The 12,973-nt window shown below is 37.9% G+C and overlaps 1 protein-coding gene across 1 annotated transcript in view; it reads left to right on the top strand.

Annotated features, from left to right (window-relative positions):
• Nucleotides 1–12,973, top strand: part of malrd1 (MAM and LDL receptor class A domain containing 1) — a gene marked incomplete at its 5' end in the record, with an annotated part of 47,270 nt that overhangs the window by 9,715 nt on the left and 24,582 nt on the right. The window contains 10 exons of the mRNA XM_079434777.1: nt 654–1,021; nt 1,117–1,550; nt 3,424–3,511; nt 3,673–3,852; nt 4,358–4,517; nt 4,655–4,811; nt 5,029–5,139; nt 6,374–6,587; nt 7,239–7,486; nt 9,515–9,800. Coding sequence (XP_079290903.1) covers nt 654–1,021; nt 1,117–1,550; nt 3,424–3,511; nt 3,673–3,852; nt 4,358–4,517; nt 4,655–4,811; nt 5,029–5,139; nt 6,374–6,587; nt 7,239–7,486; nt 9,515–9,800 — 2,246 coding nt within the window. The remainder of the gene's footprint in view (nt 1–653; nt 1,022–1,116; nt 1,551–3,423; nt 3,512–3,672; nt 3,853–4,357; nt 4,518–4,654; nt 4,812–5,028; nt 5,140–6,373; nt 6,588–7,238; nt 7,487–9,514; nt 9,801–12,973) is intronic.

The raw sequence follows: 12,973 nt of genomic DNA, 5'->3' as shown, positions 1-12,973 counted from the left end.
TCAACCGTAATTTTATGAAGCTACAATAATACTTCCGTGGCAGTCTTTGATGCACGTTCACAACAGTACCATGACGCACACGTGTGCATTCCTCTGCTTGCAAACAAGGAGCAGCACATCCAGGTTCTCCTTTAGAACACCAGCTCCTGCGTCAGAAGCATCACAAGCATGCATCGTGATGCTGTCGTGAATGGTGGCAGACTGACTCAGAAGAGAAGAATTTGTTGAATGAAGTCATTATTTTTGTTTTCTTTGCACACAAAAAGTATTCTCATTGCTTCATAAAATTATGATTGAACCACTGATGTCACATGGACTATTTTAATGATGTCCTTACTACGTTTTTCTGCCTTGACCGTGGTAATTGCATTGCTGTCTATGCAGAGTCAGAAAGGTCTCAGATTTCATCAACAATATCTTAATTTGTGTTCTGAAGATGAACAAAAGTTTTACAGGTTTGGAACAACATGGGGGTGAGTAATTAATGACAGAATTTTCATTCTTTGGGTGAACTATCCCTTTAATTAAAATATAATATATTTAAAAATATATGTTAATATTTGCGAAGAAAACAAATCATAATCTTCACTGCAGTATATTTTTTAACATTCATTGTTTAGATTTAGTATTTACATTGATTGATTTGCTTACAGGCACTATAATTCTGGCCATTCTGTTGGTGCTGCTGAAATGCACATGGTGATAGAGGGCTTAGACAGCAGCACTATACTTTGGCAAACACTTTACAACCAAGGTAAAAAGTGGCACCCTGTAATCGTCCAGATTGGCAGGCAGACCAGGCCTTTCCACATTTCAGTTACAAAACTGAGCTTGGCTGTGTATGAAGGAGTCTCCGCTCTAGATGATATTATGTTCCATAACTGCTCATTGCCTGAAGCTGTGGAGATGTGCCCAACTCCTAATTACCTTCACTGTAGCCGGAGCAAAGCATGTGTGAACTATTACCAGATCTGTGACCTGATTGATGACTGTGGAGATGGAACAGATGAGGAAAACTGCTGTAAGTATTTGTGGAGTTTTAAATGGTCATTGAAGTAGTTTATATTGTTTGACGTTAGCAGTCAAGTTGATAGTGATCTTTTCTTCTCCTATCAGCGCCAGAGCTAATGTGTGACTTTGAGGAAGGCCTGTGTAGTTGGACTCAGGAACATGAGGAAGACATGTTTGATTGGACCCGTATCCAAGGACCCACTCCCACTTTCAGCACAGGCCCATGGAAGGACCACACACGAGCCAATGCAGATGGCCACTTCCTCTATATCGAATCTTCAGACCCACAGAAGTTCAAAGACACAGCCGTTCTTATCAGTCGGCCTTTTCTCCAAACTCCTCGCCGAGGTCCTGAATCTGAACCACCCTGTGCTTTTAGGTTCCACTATCACATGTTTGGCCAGCATGTGTTTCGATTGGCTGTGTACAAGCGCACACGTAACAGTGGCCGGGGAAACTTGTTGTGGGTTCGCTATGGTGAACAAGGCAACTTCTGGCACAGGAAGACACTGCTGATCAACAGCGCCCACCACTTTCAGGTGAGTTTTGATCAGAATTATGAGGACTGGAGTGTACGAGTCTAATGTTGTCCTTGTGTGCTGAATCATTTGATTAACTGGCTGCTCCAGCTTTAAATTTTATACTCATACATTCACTCTGTTGATAATGCATGCACTAAAGTCTGAGCAATCATAGTAACTGTCTCAGCAGACACCACAAAGCATGCTGAAGTGTAGGATAGTATTAGCAATATTAAAATTATTTTCCAAGCTTATTAAATTATAAACTATAATATATATCATGTACTTCCGGTCATTCCAGATATGTGGTACAAAAGTCCACTTGTCTGCATTTCCAGACAAAAAAAATGTAGACGCTAGGAAAAAATTATATTTCAATGCTTTTGCATTCTCTTTTGTGAAAGAAATAATATGGGATAAGAGGAAAATTTATATTTAAGTGCCTTTGCGAGTTAATTCAGCGTTTATAAGGGAAACTCAATCCACCTGTTAAAGGATTAGTTCACTTTTAAAAAAACTTTTGCTGATAATTTACTCACCCCCATGTCATCCAAGATGTCCATGTCTTTCTTTCTTCAGTCGAAAAGAAATTAAGGTTTTTGATGAAAACATTTCTCCATATAATGAACTTCAGTGGGACCCACAAATGCTCGCCTTGCTCCTTTTCACCGTAATTGCGTATTACGTGACGTCACAACGCGCATCACAGAACAGAGCAAGGCGAGCATTTGTGCTTATAAAACTTAAACTTTTTTATTTATTTTTGAAATGACCGATCGTTTCGCTAGATAAGACCCTTATTCATCGTCTGGTATCGTTTAAAGCCCTTTGAAGCTGCACTGAAACTGTCATTTGGACCTTGAACCGTTTGGGTCCCATTGAAGTTCATTATATGGAGAAATGTTTTCATCAAAAACCTTAATTTCTTTTCGACTGAAGAAAGAAAGACATGGGCATCTTGGATGACATGGGGGTGAGTAAATTATCAGCAAAAGTTTTTTTAAAAGTGAACTAATCCTTTAAGTTGTGACAAGTAATACTGTTTCCAGGTCCAAGCCTCTACTCGTTTCAATTGAGAATACTATCTAATACAGCACTTTATGAGCACTATTCATTTATAGTGATTATCAACCGATTCGTTCAAACACACATTCAGGAATAGCAGAATTTGTTTGTGGTTTGTTTGGAGTAAGTTACTTAATATTAACTTCTTGTTTATTGAACTGCCCTTAAGACAATAAACCACGATTTTACTAAAAAACAAAAAGCCATGGTTACTATAGTTTAATCATGGTATTTTGTAGTAAAACTGTGGTTATACAAATGGTAATCAATACGCCAAAATAACAAGGTTACTACACTTTTGCTACAATAAAACCATGGTTAATTTTAGTCACCGCTCTCATCAGGGTGGACGGCGTCTAGATGTTCAATAACAGTATATCGCTTCAAAGGTATTTCCAACTTTTTTCTTCAAAGTGAAGAACACTGAAAGCCACTGAATCATGTTCGGTCTCTTGTACGCTGCATGTGCACGTGTGCGAGCACAAGCAAGCTGCTGGCTGCAGTTCACTTAACGGCCACCGGTGTCGCTAATAAGGGTTTATGAATTCTAAATGTAGCCTGATATCAACTGTTATAAATCCAGTGGTCCTTATAATTAAGTGATTCGCTTGTTCATAATGTGTCCGCTTTAATGGTCTAGTAAGTTTTTTTAAGTAAGTTTTTTTTTTTTTTTGGTAATAAAATAGAAAAGGCATTACCAAAGCACATACTTGATATGCCCATTATAGTCCACTTATTTTTTAGATTGTTGTTACACACTGCAAAATAAAGCTTTCTGCTTTCTTTTTTCTTCTTTTTCTTCTTTCTTTCTTTCTTGCTGTTACAGATTTTAGTGGAGGGAACTGTTGGTGATGACTTCAGCGGCGATATTGCCATAGATGATCTGTCTTTCATTGGCTGTCAGCCATATGATGGTGAAGGAAAATTTATATGGAATTAGCTTCCTTAAAAAAACAAAATCCTTAAAATTACATTCTTATTAGGACTGGTATCAATATGGATCCAGTTGCCCATTACAGGATGTTAAAATTCTGGGTTTTAAAGTATTTATGTGTGTATATCTTTGTATATGTAGGTGACTTGCCCTCAAAGGAGCCTAGCACCTTTGCTCCTATCCCCACCTTGTCAACAACACCCCCTCATAGCTGCCCTCCTGACCAGTTTGTGTGCTCAACTACAAGAGAGTGCGTGAGCCTCAGTCAAGTGTGTAACTTCAAACCAGACTGCTCTGATAGCTCTGATGAAGAGCACTGTGGTATGCATCTTAAATGTCTGTCTACCAACTGTTCAAAAGGTTTTTTGTTTTTTTTTGGAAAGAAATTATTACTTTGAGCAAGAATGGATTAAACTGATAAAAGGTGACAGTAAAGACATTTATAATTTTACAAAATGTTTTTTCAAATAATTGCTTTCTATTCATCAAAGAATCCTGACTGATAGTAATAAAAATGTTTTTAGCAACAAATCAGCGTAATACAATGATTTCTGAATGATTAAGTGGAGTAATGATGCTGAGAATTCAGATTTGCCATCATAGGATTAAATAACATTTTAAAATATATTCAAATGGTGAACCGTTATTTTAAATTGTAATATTATTCAGTAATATTACTGTATGATTTTTCATTTTTTATCAAACAAATGCAGCATTGGTGAGCATAAGAGGCTTCCTTTTTTAAAAATATAAATAAGATTTTACAAATCCCAAATTATGCATCCATCATCGATCCTTCTGATATTACTGTTTCGTCTGTTTTCAGTGAAGGAGTATTGTGATTTTGAAGGTGATGCTCTGTGTGGATGGTATTTAAGTGTCCCGGCCACTCCTGTTCCTCCTCATTCCTTTCGCTGGCAGACAGGACAAGGGGAGAGTATTCATCATGGAGAAGAGAACCACAGACCTGCTAACGACCACACACTGTGAGCAATAAACAGCATTATTTGCTGGAATGTGTTTGTGCTTTCGTTTATAAATGCATGGTCAAATTTGCTTATATGCAATTGTGTGTTTTCAGCTTTATTGTGTATACTCATCTGTATATGTGTACTTTTTGCAGTGGTTCTTCAGAGGGTTGGTATATATTTGCGGACAGCTCCAATGGAGGATATGGTCATACCACTGATCTCTTGACTGCTCCCATTAAAATAACAGGACCCCAGTGTACACTTGTGTTCTGGTATCACATGAGTGGCTTTACTGTTGGAATGCTGCAGGTGCAGTTATCTAGAAATTATGAATATAATTGTTACTCATTTGCTGCAATGGTAACCCATGCCTAGAAACCATCAAAACATATTATTAATGTGACAGAATAAATTTCATGCTTCATTTTGTCTTTCATTGTGTTCAATGTCTAAAATGCTTGTTATGAAGAATTTTCCAGAGAACAATTTGCAGTTTGTCAAAACAATTTCAAAATTGTATGTGCAGGTCTTCATCAAATCAGGCTCTGTCACACATGAAGTTTGGTCCCAAAGTGGTAACCAAGGCAACAGCTGGAGGCGGGGTGAGGTCTTCGTAGGAATCCGTCATAACATTCAGGTCAGTGTTTCTGTTATATGAGTGAGGACTAATAAATAAATGAAAAAATAAGTTTTTGAATGTCCAGCTTTTTTTCCTTTGGTTCTCCAGCTGTGCCTAAACAACTGCAAAAAAATTAATTATATTCTTTCTATAGAATAGAAAAGTTTCTATTCTTGGAAAAATTCTTAAAAGGTATCACAGCTTATGCATATTACTATTTTTACTGTATTTTTGTATATGATCAAATAAATGCAGCTTTGGTAAGCATAAGAGACATCCTTCAAATAAAAAAATATAAAAATCTTACCGACCCCAAACCATAGTTTGAACCATAGTTTATGTGTCAACCAGGTAAACACATTTTATGAAATTTGTTAAAAAAAGTATTTATGACACTTTATAAAGATTTTATAAAGGTGATCGGAGAATTGTGTGTTTAGTATTCCTGAAATGTGGGGTAAAATGTTAAAGTGTCAAGCTGATGTTTGGACTGTTGATGCTTGAGCAGAAATATCATGACCTTTTCTCCATCTGGCCCTTGCATATATAAACACTCTTACAAATGTAGTTCTTCATTGTACTGGATACTTCATGACACCCTCACTCATTAGTACTGATTGCCCTTTTGCTGTGTACTATCAGGGGCCTTAGTGCTCTTTACAGGCCCTGTCCCAAATGGAAAACTTCATGTGCACTTGTGGTCTTACGGACTTACAATGGCCGCTGCGTGCGCGTGTCCGTTAAGTCCACGAGACCATAGGGTATCCCATTCCTCATTTTAGCATTCAGAAGGGTGCTCACGAGCACCCCCTTTGCGGCTGTTATGCACCCTCGGTCTGCACTGCTGCCGAGCCCGTACTGGGGTGAGCTCCGTGGCAGACTTCTACTCGACAGTCAAAGCGGCATTATGTCACGAAAAGTGTGGACTCAGAGGAAGACCGTGAGGGTTTAGTGTGCCATTTGGGACAGGGCCACAGTATGCAGCAGCTCTCAAACACTTCCAATTCACAATCTCCATGTATAGTTTTTTCCTTCAGCTTTACACACGTTTTTTGTTTTCTTTTAAGATAATTGATTTTGAGTGACATATTTTCACATTAGATTGTTTACCTGATATGTCTCATAGAGTAAATGTGTGCTTGTAGATTTGTGCATTTGACTATGCTGCCGTATGGAAAGTATTGTGGAGCAGATGATGTAGATTACCGCAGGTTAAAAGCATGCATATTTTGGTTTATGAATGTATTAATAGGTGGGTCTTCGAGCCGAGCGAGGCATCAGCTACATGGGTGATGTTGTTGTTGATGACGTGGCATTTGTGGACTGTGCCCCTCCAATAACGTCTGGTCTTCCTTGTCGTAACAACGAGTTCATCTGTGCCAACGGTCACTGTATCTCTGAGGACAACTTGTGTGACTTTATTGATCACTGTGGAGATGGCTCGGATGAGAATCATTACATATGCAGTAAGAAACAAATCCATCATCCTCTTCCCTGTCATTTTTTTTCAACTGTATTTCAGTGATTAGAATTTGTGTATGGAAAATTTTACACCTCATATGCAACCATAGTAAATGTATTTTCATGTGCATTTGTGTTTGTTTTAAAGGGATAGTTCCCCCTAAAATCGAAATACTGTCACAATTTGCTACCCTCATGTCTTTTCAAACCGGTATGGTGTTTATTAATTATGTGAAACAACAAAAAAGAAGTCAGTGGGCTTCAATGTTGTTCAAACTGCAAAGTTCTTTGGAAAAAAAAAAAAAAAAAAAATATATATATATATATATATATATATATATATGCTAACACTTTATTTTAGGGTATCTTAACTAGTTGCTTGTTAGCATGAACCTTATTCTAAATCCGTAATTCTACCCAATACCTAAACTTAACAACTACCTCACTAACTATTAACTTAGGAATTTATTGAGGGAAAAGTCACGGTTATTAGTGAATAAGTGTTCCCTATTTTAAAGTGTTAATTTATTTTTTTGGTTTTCTGCAGAAGAAAGTAAGTCATACAGGTTTGAAACAGCATGAGGCTGAGCGAGTGAGTGATGACAGAATTTTCATATTTCACGATCCCTTTAACAGTATTAATGTTTTTTCCCCAGAGGGATTTAGCGGTCGCTGCAATTTCGAATTTGACCTTTGCTCCTGGAGACAGAGCCAAGATGATGGTTTTGATTGGTTGATAAAACCAGGAAATATGCACACACATGGGACTGGACCATCCACTGATCACACCCTCCGCAACCCACTGGGCCACTATCTATATCTAGATGGGTCCTTCCCACAGACAACTGGACACACTGCCCAAATTGTAGGACCTCGTTTCCGCTACTGCAGCAGAGATTGCAAAGTGAGTGCTCACTGGCATTTTATGTGTTTAATTCACTGAAGCCCAGAATGAGTATGTACTTGCATTATATTCAGTACAATACAATGGAAACAATTAACAAAAAGTAAAAAACAAAAAAAAAGACAAAACAAAACCAGTGAACAGGGATGATGACATTTTCATAGATTTGACCAGTGGTAGATGCCTTTTGTTTGTTTCTTGTCTTGTTCATGCTTCCTTTTTTTTTTTTTTCAAAGTAAACTTATATTTTTTTAATAAGATCAGCATCTTGCAGAAGTTTAAAGTTGGGAGTTGCCATTTTCAAAAAGGCTTTTTAAGGTTAATGGACATATAATTTAAACAGACTTTTTTGTCTTTTAACAGACAAATTTAAATTTAAACAGACTGAATCCTATTTATTGGCTTAGGAGGAATAAAGTACTTAAAGTAGTATAATTTTTTACAGTCAAAGTTGTCATGTTTTTATAGTACAATGAGTTCTCTTATCTTAGAAGATGTTAATGATAAATCTGATCTTGGGTTCACATATTGGAACACAAACATGAAATTGTACTCGGTTACTATCGTAACCTCGGTTCCCTGAGATATGGGAACGAGTACTGCGGCGTAAGATGGGAAAAACTCCCTTTGAAATATCGACAGGGAACTGGGCTTTTTTCCTGATTGGGTCTTTCACAGTTTCATAGTAATACCACTTATACATTTTTTTTTTTTACAACTCAGAGGTGACTGCAACATTGCACTGAAAATAGGAGCCAGCAGCATTTGTGTAGCTTCCCTGCTGTGAATTTCAAAAATCCCCCAGCAATGCATGTAACTTCTCAAAATGTTACACTGTAGCTGCCGATCATCTACCGGTCCAAAAAAGCTTTGCCTCTACAAAGTCTTCTCATTCCTCCCTACAGCAAGCTGGCTTCATGGCCCTGGGTAATACAGAGGAATTTATGTGAAGAATATTTGTGTTTTAAGAAAAGCATTATAGATTGATCTTTCCAATTTGATCATTAGCGCAATGAGGATATTTAATTCCCCTGCATTGCTGGATCCATAGCTTTTGCTGAATATAATGGGGGGAAGTGAATGTCAGGATTTGTCTCTGTTACTGTGAAGCACATAACTCAGTCACTGAGCCAGCCGGCAGCACTCAATCATCCTGTCAAACACACACACACACAAAATGTCTGTGGGAGAAAGAGGAGCATCTTTCAAAGCTCTCATCAGTTTGTGTGTGAAGGCAATCATGTTTCTGGATCTCCTCTGACTTGAAAGAGTGTTTTCATCCTTTTTAGAGGTGTGTATGTGCGTGTGAGATAATTAGCCCATGGAGACTCGTTTCCCGATTGTCCTCCCATTCAGCTTGCATAAATCAATCACAAGAAGCAGCTGAAGAGGAGGAGTTTTGTGTGTATTTGTCAGCCTTGGTTAGATGTTTTTAATATCGTAAGTTACAATTATTAACATAGGCGTTTTTTGTTGTTGTTGTTGTTTTTATATTTTGTGTCATGCTTAGTAAAAGTAGCAAATTTGTGTGTGACAGAATCAATTGTCTCATCCTAAAAGTCAAACTCTTCCACTAAGTCACCAGTCAGTCAACTACGGACAGGAGTCATTTACACATACAGAAAAGGAAGAAGAATATCAGCCACCATAACAAGCTAAATCAATCAATAAAAGAGAAAATTTTCCACCAGATAGACACCGTTGTAGAAAACTGAATCCATTTTTTTGAGCGAGATAACTCATTCAATCGACGAGTTTGTTTAAAACACTGATTAATTGAAGGCTTGGTTCTGATTTGAAGCCTTTTATATTGGCTGAGCAGAAATAGGCAAACTATTTGGGAATATTGTATCTAAAATGTAAGTTAATGGGTATTAACTGTTGAATAAATAATTTTAAACTAGTAATCATACTGTTGGTCTAAACATCAGTGCTGCTGTGATTACTGTGGTATGTTTGTGTATAACAGCACCCTTGATACTGGGATATTATTGATAAAGTATTCTTTCTTTTTGTCTGATTTCCAAGATGGTCTTTTACGTCCATATGTCTGGTGACGGAATTGGCACTCTGAATGTGTACATGTCTACAAACTCCAACCGCTCACTCTTACTCAACCTTACTGGAAATCAAGGCAACTACTGGAGCAGACAGGAACTGCCTCTCTCGTCTACTGACAACTTCCGCATTATGTTTGAAGGCAAGGTGGGCCTTAATACCAGAGTTCACATCTGCCTGGATGACATCACCTTCTCATCAGGCTGTATTCTTAGCAACAGCTTTGAGACAGACTTCACTCCCCGGTTACTTCCAGGTACAGTTGCACTAATGGTGCCATATATTCAGTGCCCTCCAAAAGTATTGGAACAGTAAAGACACAATTGCCCTCTTGGCTGTGGAGTCAATACATTTGCAAATATGATTAAAAGATGAATATGAGACAAAACTACAGAATGTCACATTTTATTATTAGCCGTTTCAACACATACATGTTTTACCAAATAAAAAGAACAGCACTTTTAGAGTTCATCCCACTCATTGATGTGAGCATAATTATTGGGACAGTTGAACATAAGGCAGATATAAAAGATTAAAAGCTATTATTTAGTTGCAGATCCCTTGAGCACAATCACAGCAGTGAGTCTGTGACCCATAGACATCACCAGACTCTTGGTCTCATCCTTTGAAATACTTTTCCTAGCCTTTAATGCAGCCAATTCCAGTTGTTGCTGGTTTTGGGGAGTTTCTGCCTTTACTCTCCTCTTCAGCTGGTGAAATTCATGTTCAATCGGATTTAAATCTGGAGATTGACTTGGGCAATCTAAGACTTTCCATTTCTTTGCCCTTAAATTCCTTTACTGAACTGGCAGGTGTTTTGGGTCATTGTCCTGATGCAATATGAAGCACTTCCCAATGAATCTGGAGGCATTTTCTTGAATATTGGTAGGCAAGATGGTTTTGTTCCCTTCCAGATTCATTCTGCTACTGTCATCATACATTAAGTCATCAGTAAATTTGAGAGGGCCTGTTCCAGAGGCAGCCAAGCATGCCCATGCCATGACACCACCTCCACCATGCTTTACAGATGAGGCTGTATGCTTGGGATCATTTGCAGTTCCCTTTTTTTCTCCACACTTTGCTTTCCCATCACTTAGATAAAGGTTCATATTTGTCTCATCGGTCCATAAATACAGTTCCAAAACTCTTCTGCCTCACCTTTGTGCTTTTTTGCAAACTCTAATCTTGCCTTTCTATTTTTGGTGCTGGTCAGAGGTTTGCATCTTGCTGTGTAGCATCTGTAATTCTGTGTCAAAGTCTCCTGAGGACAGTAGATTGTCAGAGCATCACCCCAGCTTTCTGGAAGTTGTTGGTGATTTTACAGACACGTCTTTTAGGGTTCATTTTCACAGCTTTTATGATTTGTCTGTCATCAACTACTGTTGTTTTCTCAGCCGATTAGGTCGTTGTTGGTTGCTGGTGTCGCTGGTGGTTTCCAAACTCTTGATTTCTCCGTGCCCTTTGTTTTTGCAAGAGCTCTAATTGACTTCCTCTTTTCTTTTAGCATCCAAATTGCTTGCTTTTCTCTCAAAGTCAGCTCCCTCATCTTCATCCTGGTTTGTGTGTCATCATCGAATGCAAGATTCAGAATACAGAAGTAATGGATATAACTGATACGACACATTCCCTGCTTTTAATATCTGAAGAATTAACACAGCTGATCACTTAGAAAGACCTGTGAGGCATCTGTTCCAATACTTATGCTCACATCAGATGAAACTCTAAAAGTGCTGACCTTCTTAACTGGTAAAACATCTATGTGTTGAATCACCCAATAATAAAATGTGACATTCTGTAGTTTTCTCATATATTCATCTTTTAATCATATTTGTAAATGTCTTGACTCCATAGTCAACAGAGCAATTTTGTCTTTACTATTCCAATACTTATGGAGGGCACTGTATATGCAGAGCTACCAGTGTAAAGGGAAATGTATAACAATGCTCCACAAATGCATAATCAATCCATGAGCTTCACTATTGACAATGAACATCCTTTTTATTTTTATTTTTTTTAGCTTAATTGTTTTCCAATAGCATGTTCAAAGAAAAAAGCTGTGTAGAGAAACTGTAGAAAAGTATCTTTTTCTTCCTTGAAACAAAACATGAGTATACATTATATCTTGCAGGCAGAATCAGAGGCTGTGCAGTAGAGTTCATATATTTAATACTTAATATACTTTAATATTTCATGCTAATTATGACTTTTAAGTACATAATAAAATGCTATTATAATAAAGATAAACTAAAATATAAGAACTCTGTTCAAAAACTTGAGGTCAGTAAGATTTATTTACAAAGTAATACCTTCAATCAGCAAAGATGCATTAAATTAATAAAAAGGTGAAAAATGCTGTTCATTTAAATTTTTAAGAATCCTGAAAGTACGCATCACGTAGTTTCCACTAAAATATAAAGCAGCAGAACTCTTTTAAAGGGGTCATATGATGCGATTTCTTGTTTTCCTTTCTTTAGTGTGTTAGCTGTTTGTGCATTTATACGATCTGCAGAGTTACAAAGCTCAAAGTCTCCCACAATCCCACATACAGACCGGGCTAAAACGCCTCATTAAAACACACCTCCACATGTCTACGTCACGATATGGAAATATTTGCATGCCGCCCAAATGTTCACACAAAGAAAGAAGGCATGCCCTGCATCCCAATGTTCATACTATCCATCCTAAATAGTATGTGCGATTACAATAAGTGTGTCCCAAAGCATAGTATGTTGAAAAGAGTATGCCAAAAGTCCAAATTTCAGGTCGATTTTTGAAATGTGGATCCGTGCACGCTCTAATGGCTAAAATTGCCCGCAATCCATTGCGCTTTGGCAAAGGATTCGGTCCAGAACTACAAACACGTATAAAACGCGTTAGAAAAACTACAAACGTGGCGGATGCATGCGATCGACGATTAGGTAGAGAGGTTTGCAAAAAGGGGTTTGAGTTACTAATAATCAACATTTAACCTGGTAAAAAAAATATTATTTATTGTTATTCGCAGGGACGTGCACAGGGGGGTTGCTCAGGTTGCCCTGGCAACTGCCCATATGCCCTTTTCGACTCACGTTGCCCTTCCGAGGAAAAAAACAACAACATCGTACAATGGATGCAGATTTTCACGTAGGCCTAGATTAATAATAATAATTAAAAAAAAAATCGAAAAGCCTCATTCACTTCTATTCGGGCACCGAAAGTGAAAGTCAGTAGGGGAAGGGCAAACTCTGTTTATGTGGCTGCTGCAGCGCTGCACGTGACGGGCACCTGAGCTGAGCCTGCATGAGCGGGCGCGAGATTGTCGCGGTTGTCGGGTGAGGCGTCTCAACGTTGTCGGAAAAGCTGAGTTTGTGATGTATAACAAACGAATGTCATATTCCCCACACTATTCAAACTAATCAAAATATATGCCACTCTACCTGTGTCCACTGC

This window comes from Barbus barbus (genome assembly GCF_936440315.1).
Source record: "Barbus barbus genome assembly, chromosome: 2".
Taxonomy (NCBI): domain Eukaryota; kingdom Metazoa; phylum Chordata; class Actinopteri; order Cypriniformes; family Cyprinidae; genus Barbus; species Barbus barbus.
This window is presented reverse-complemented; position numbering and strand designations above follow the sequence as displayed.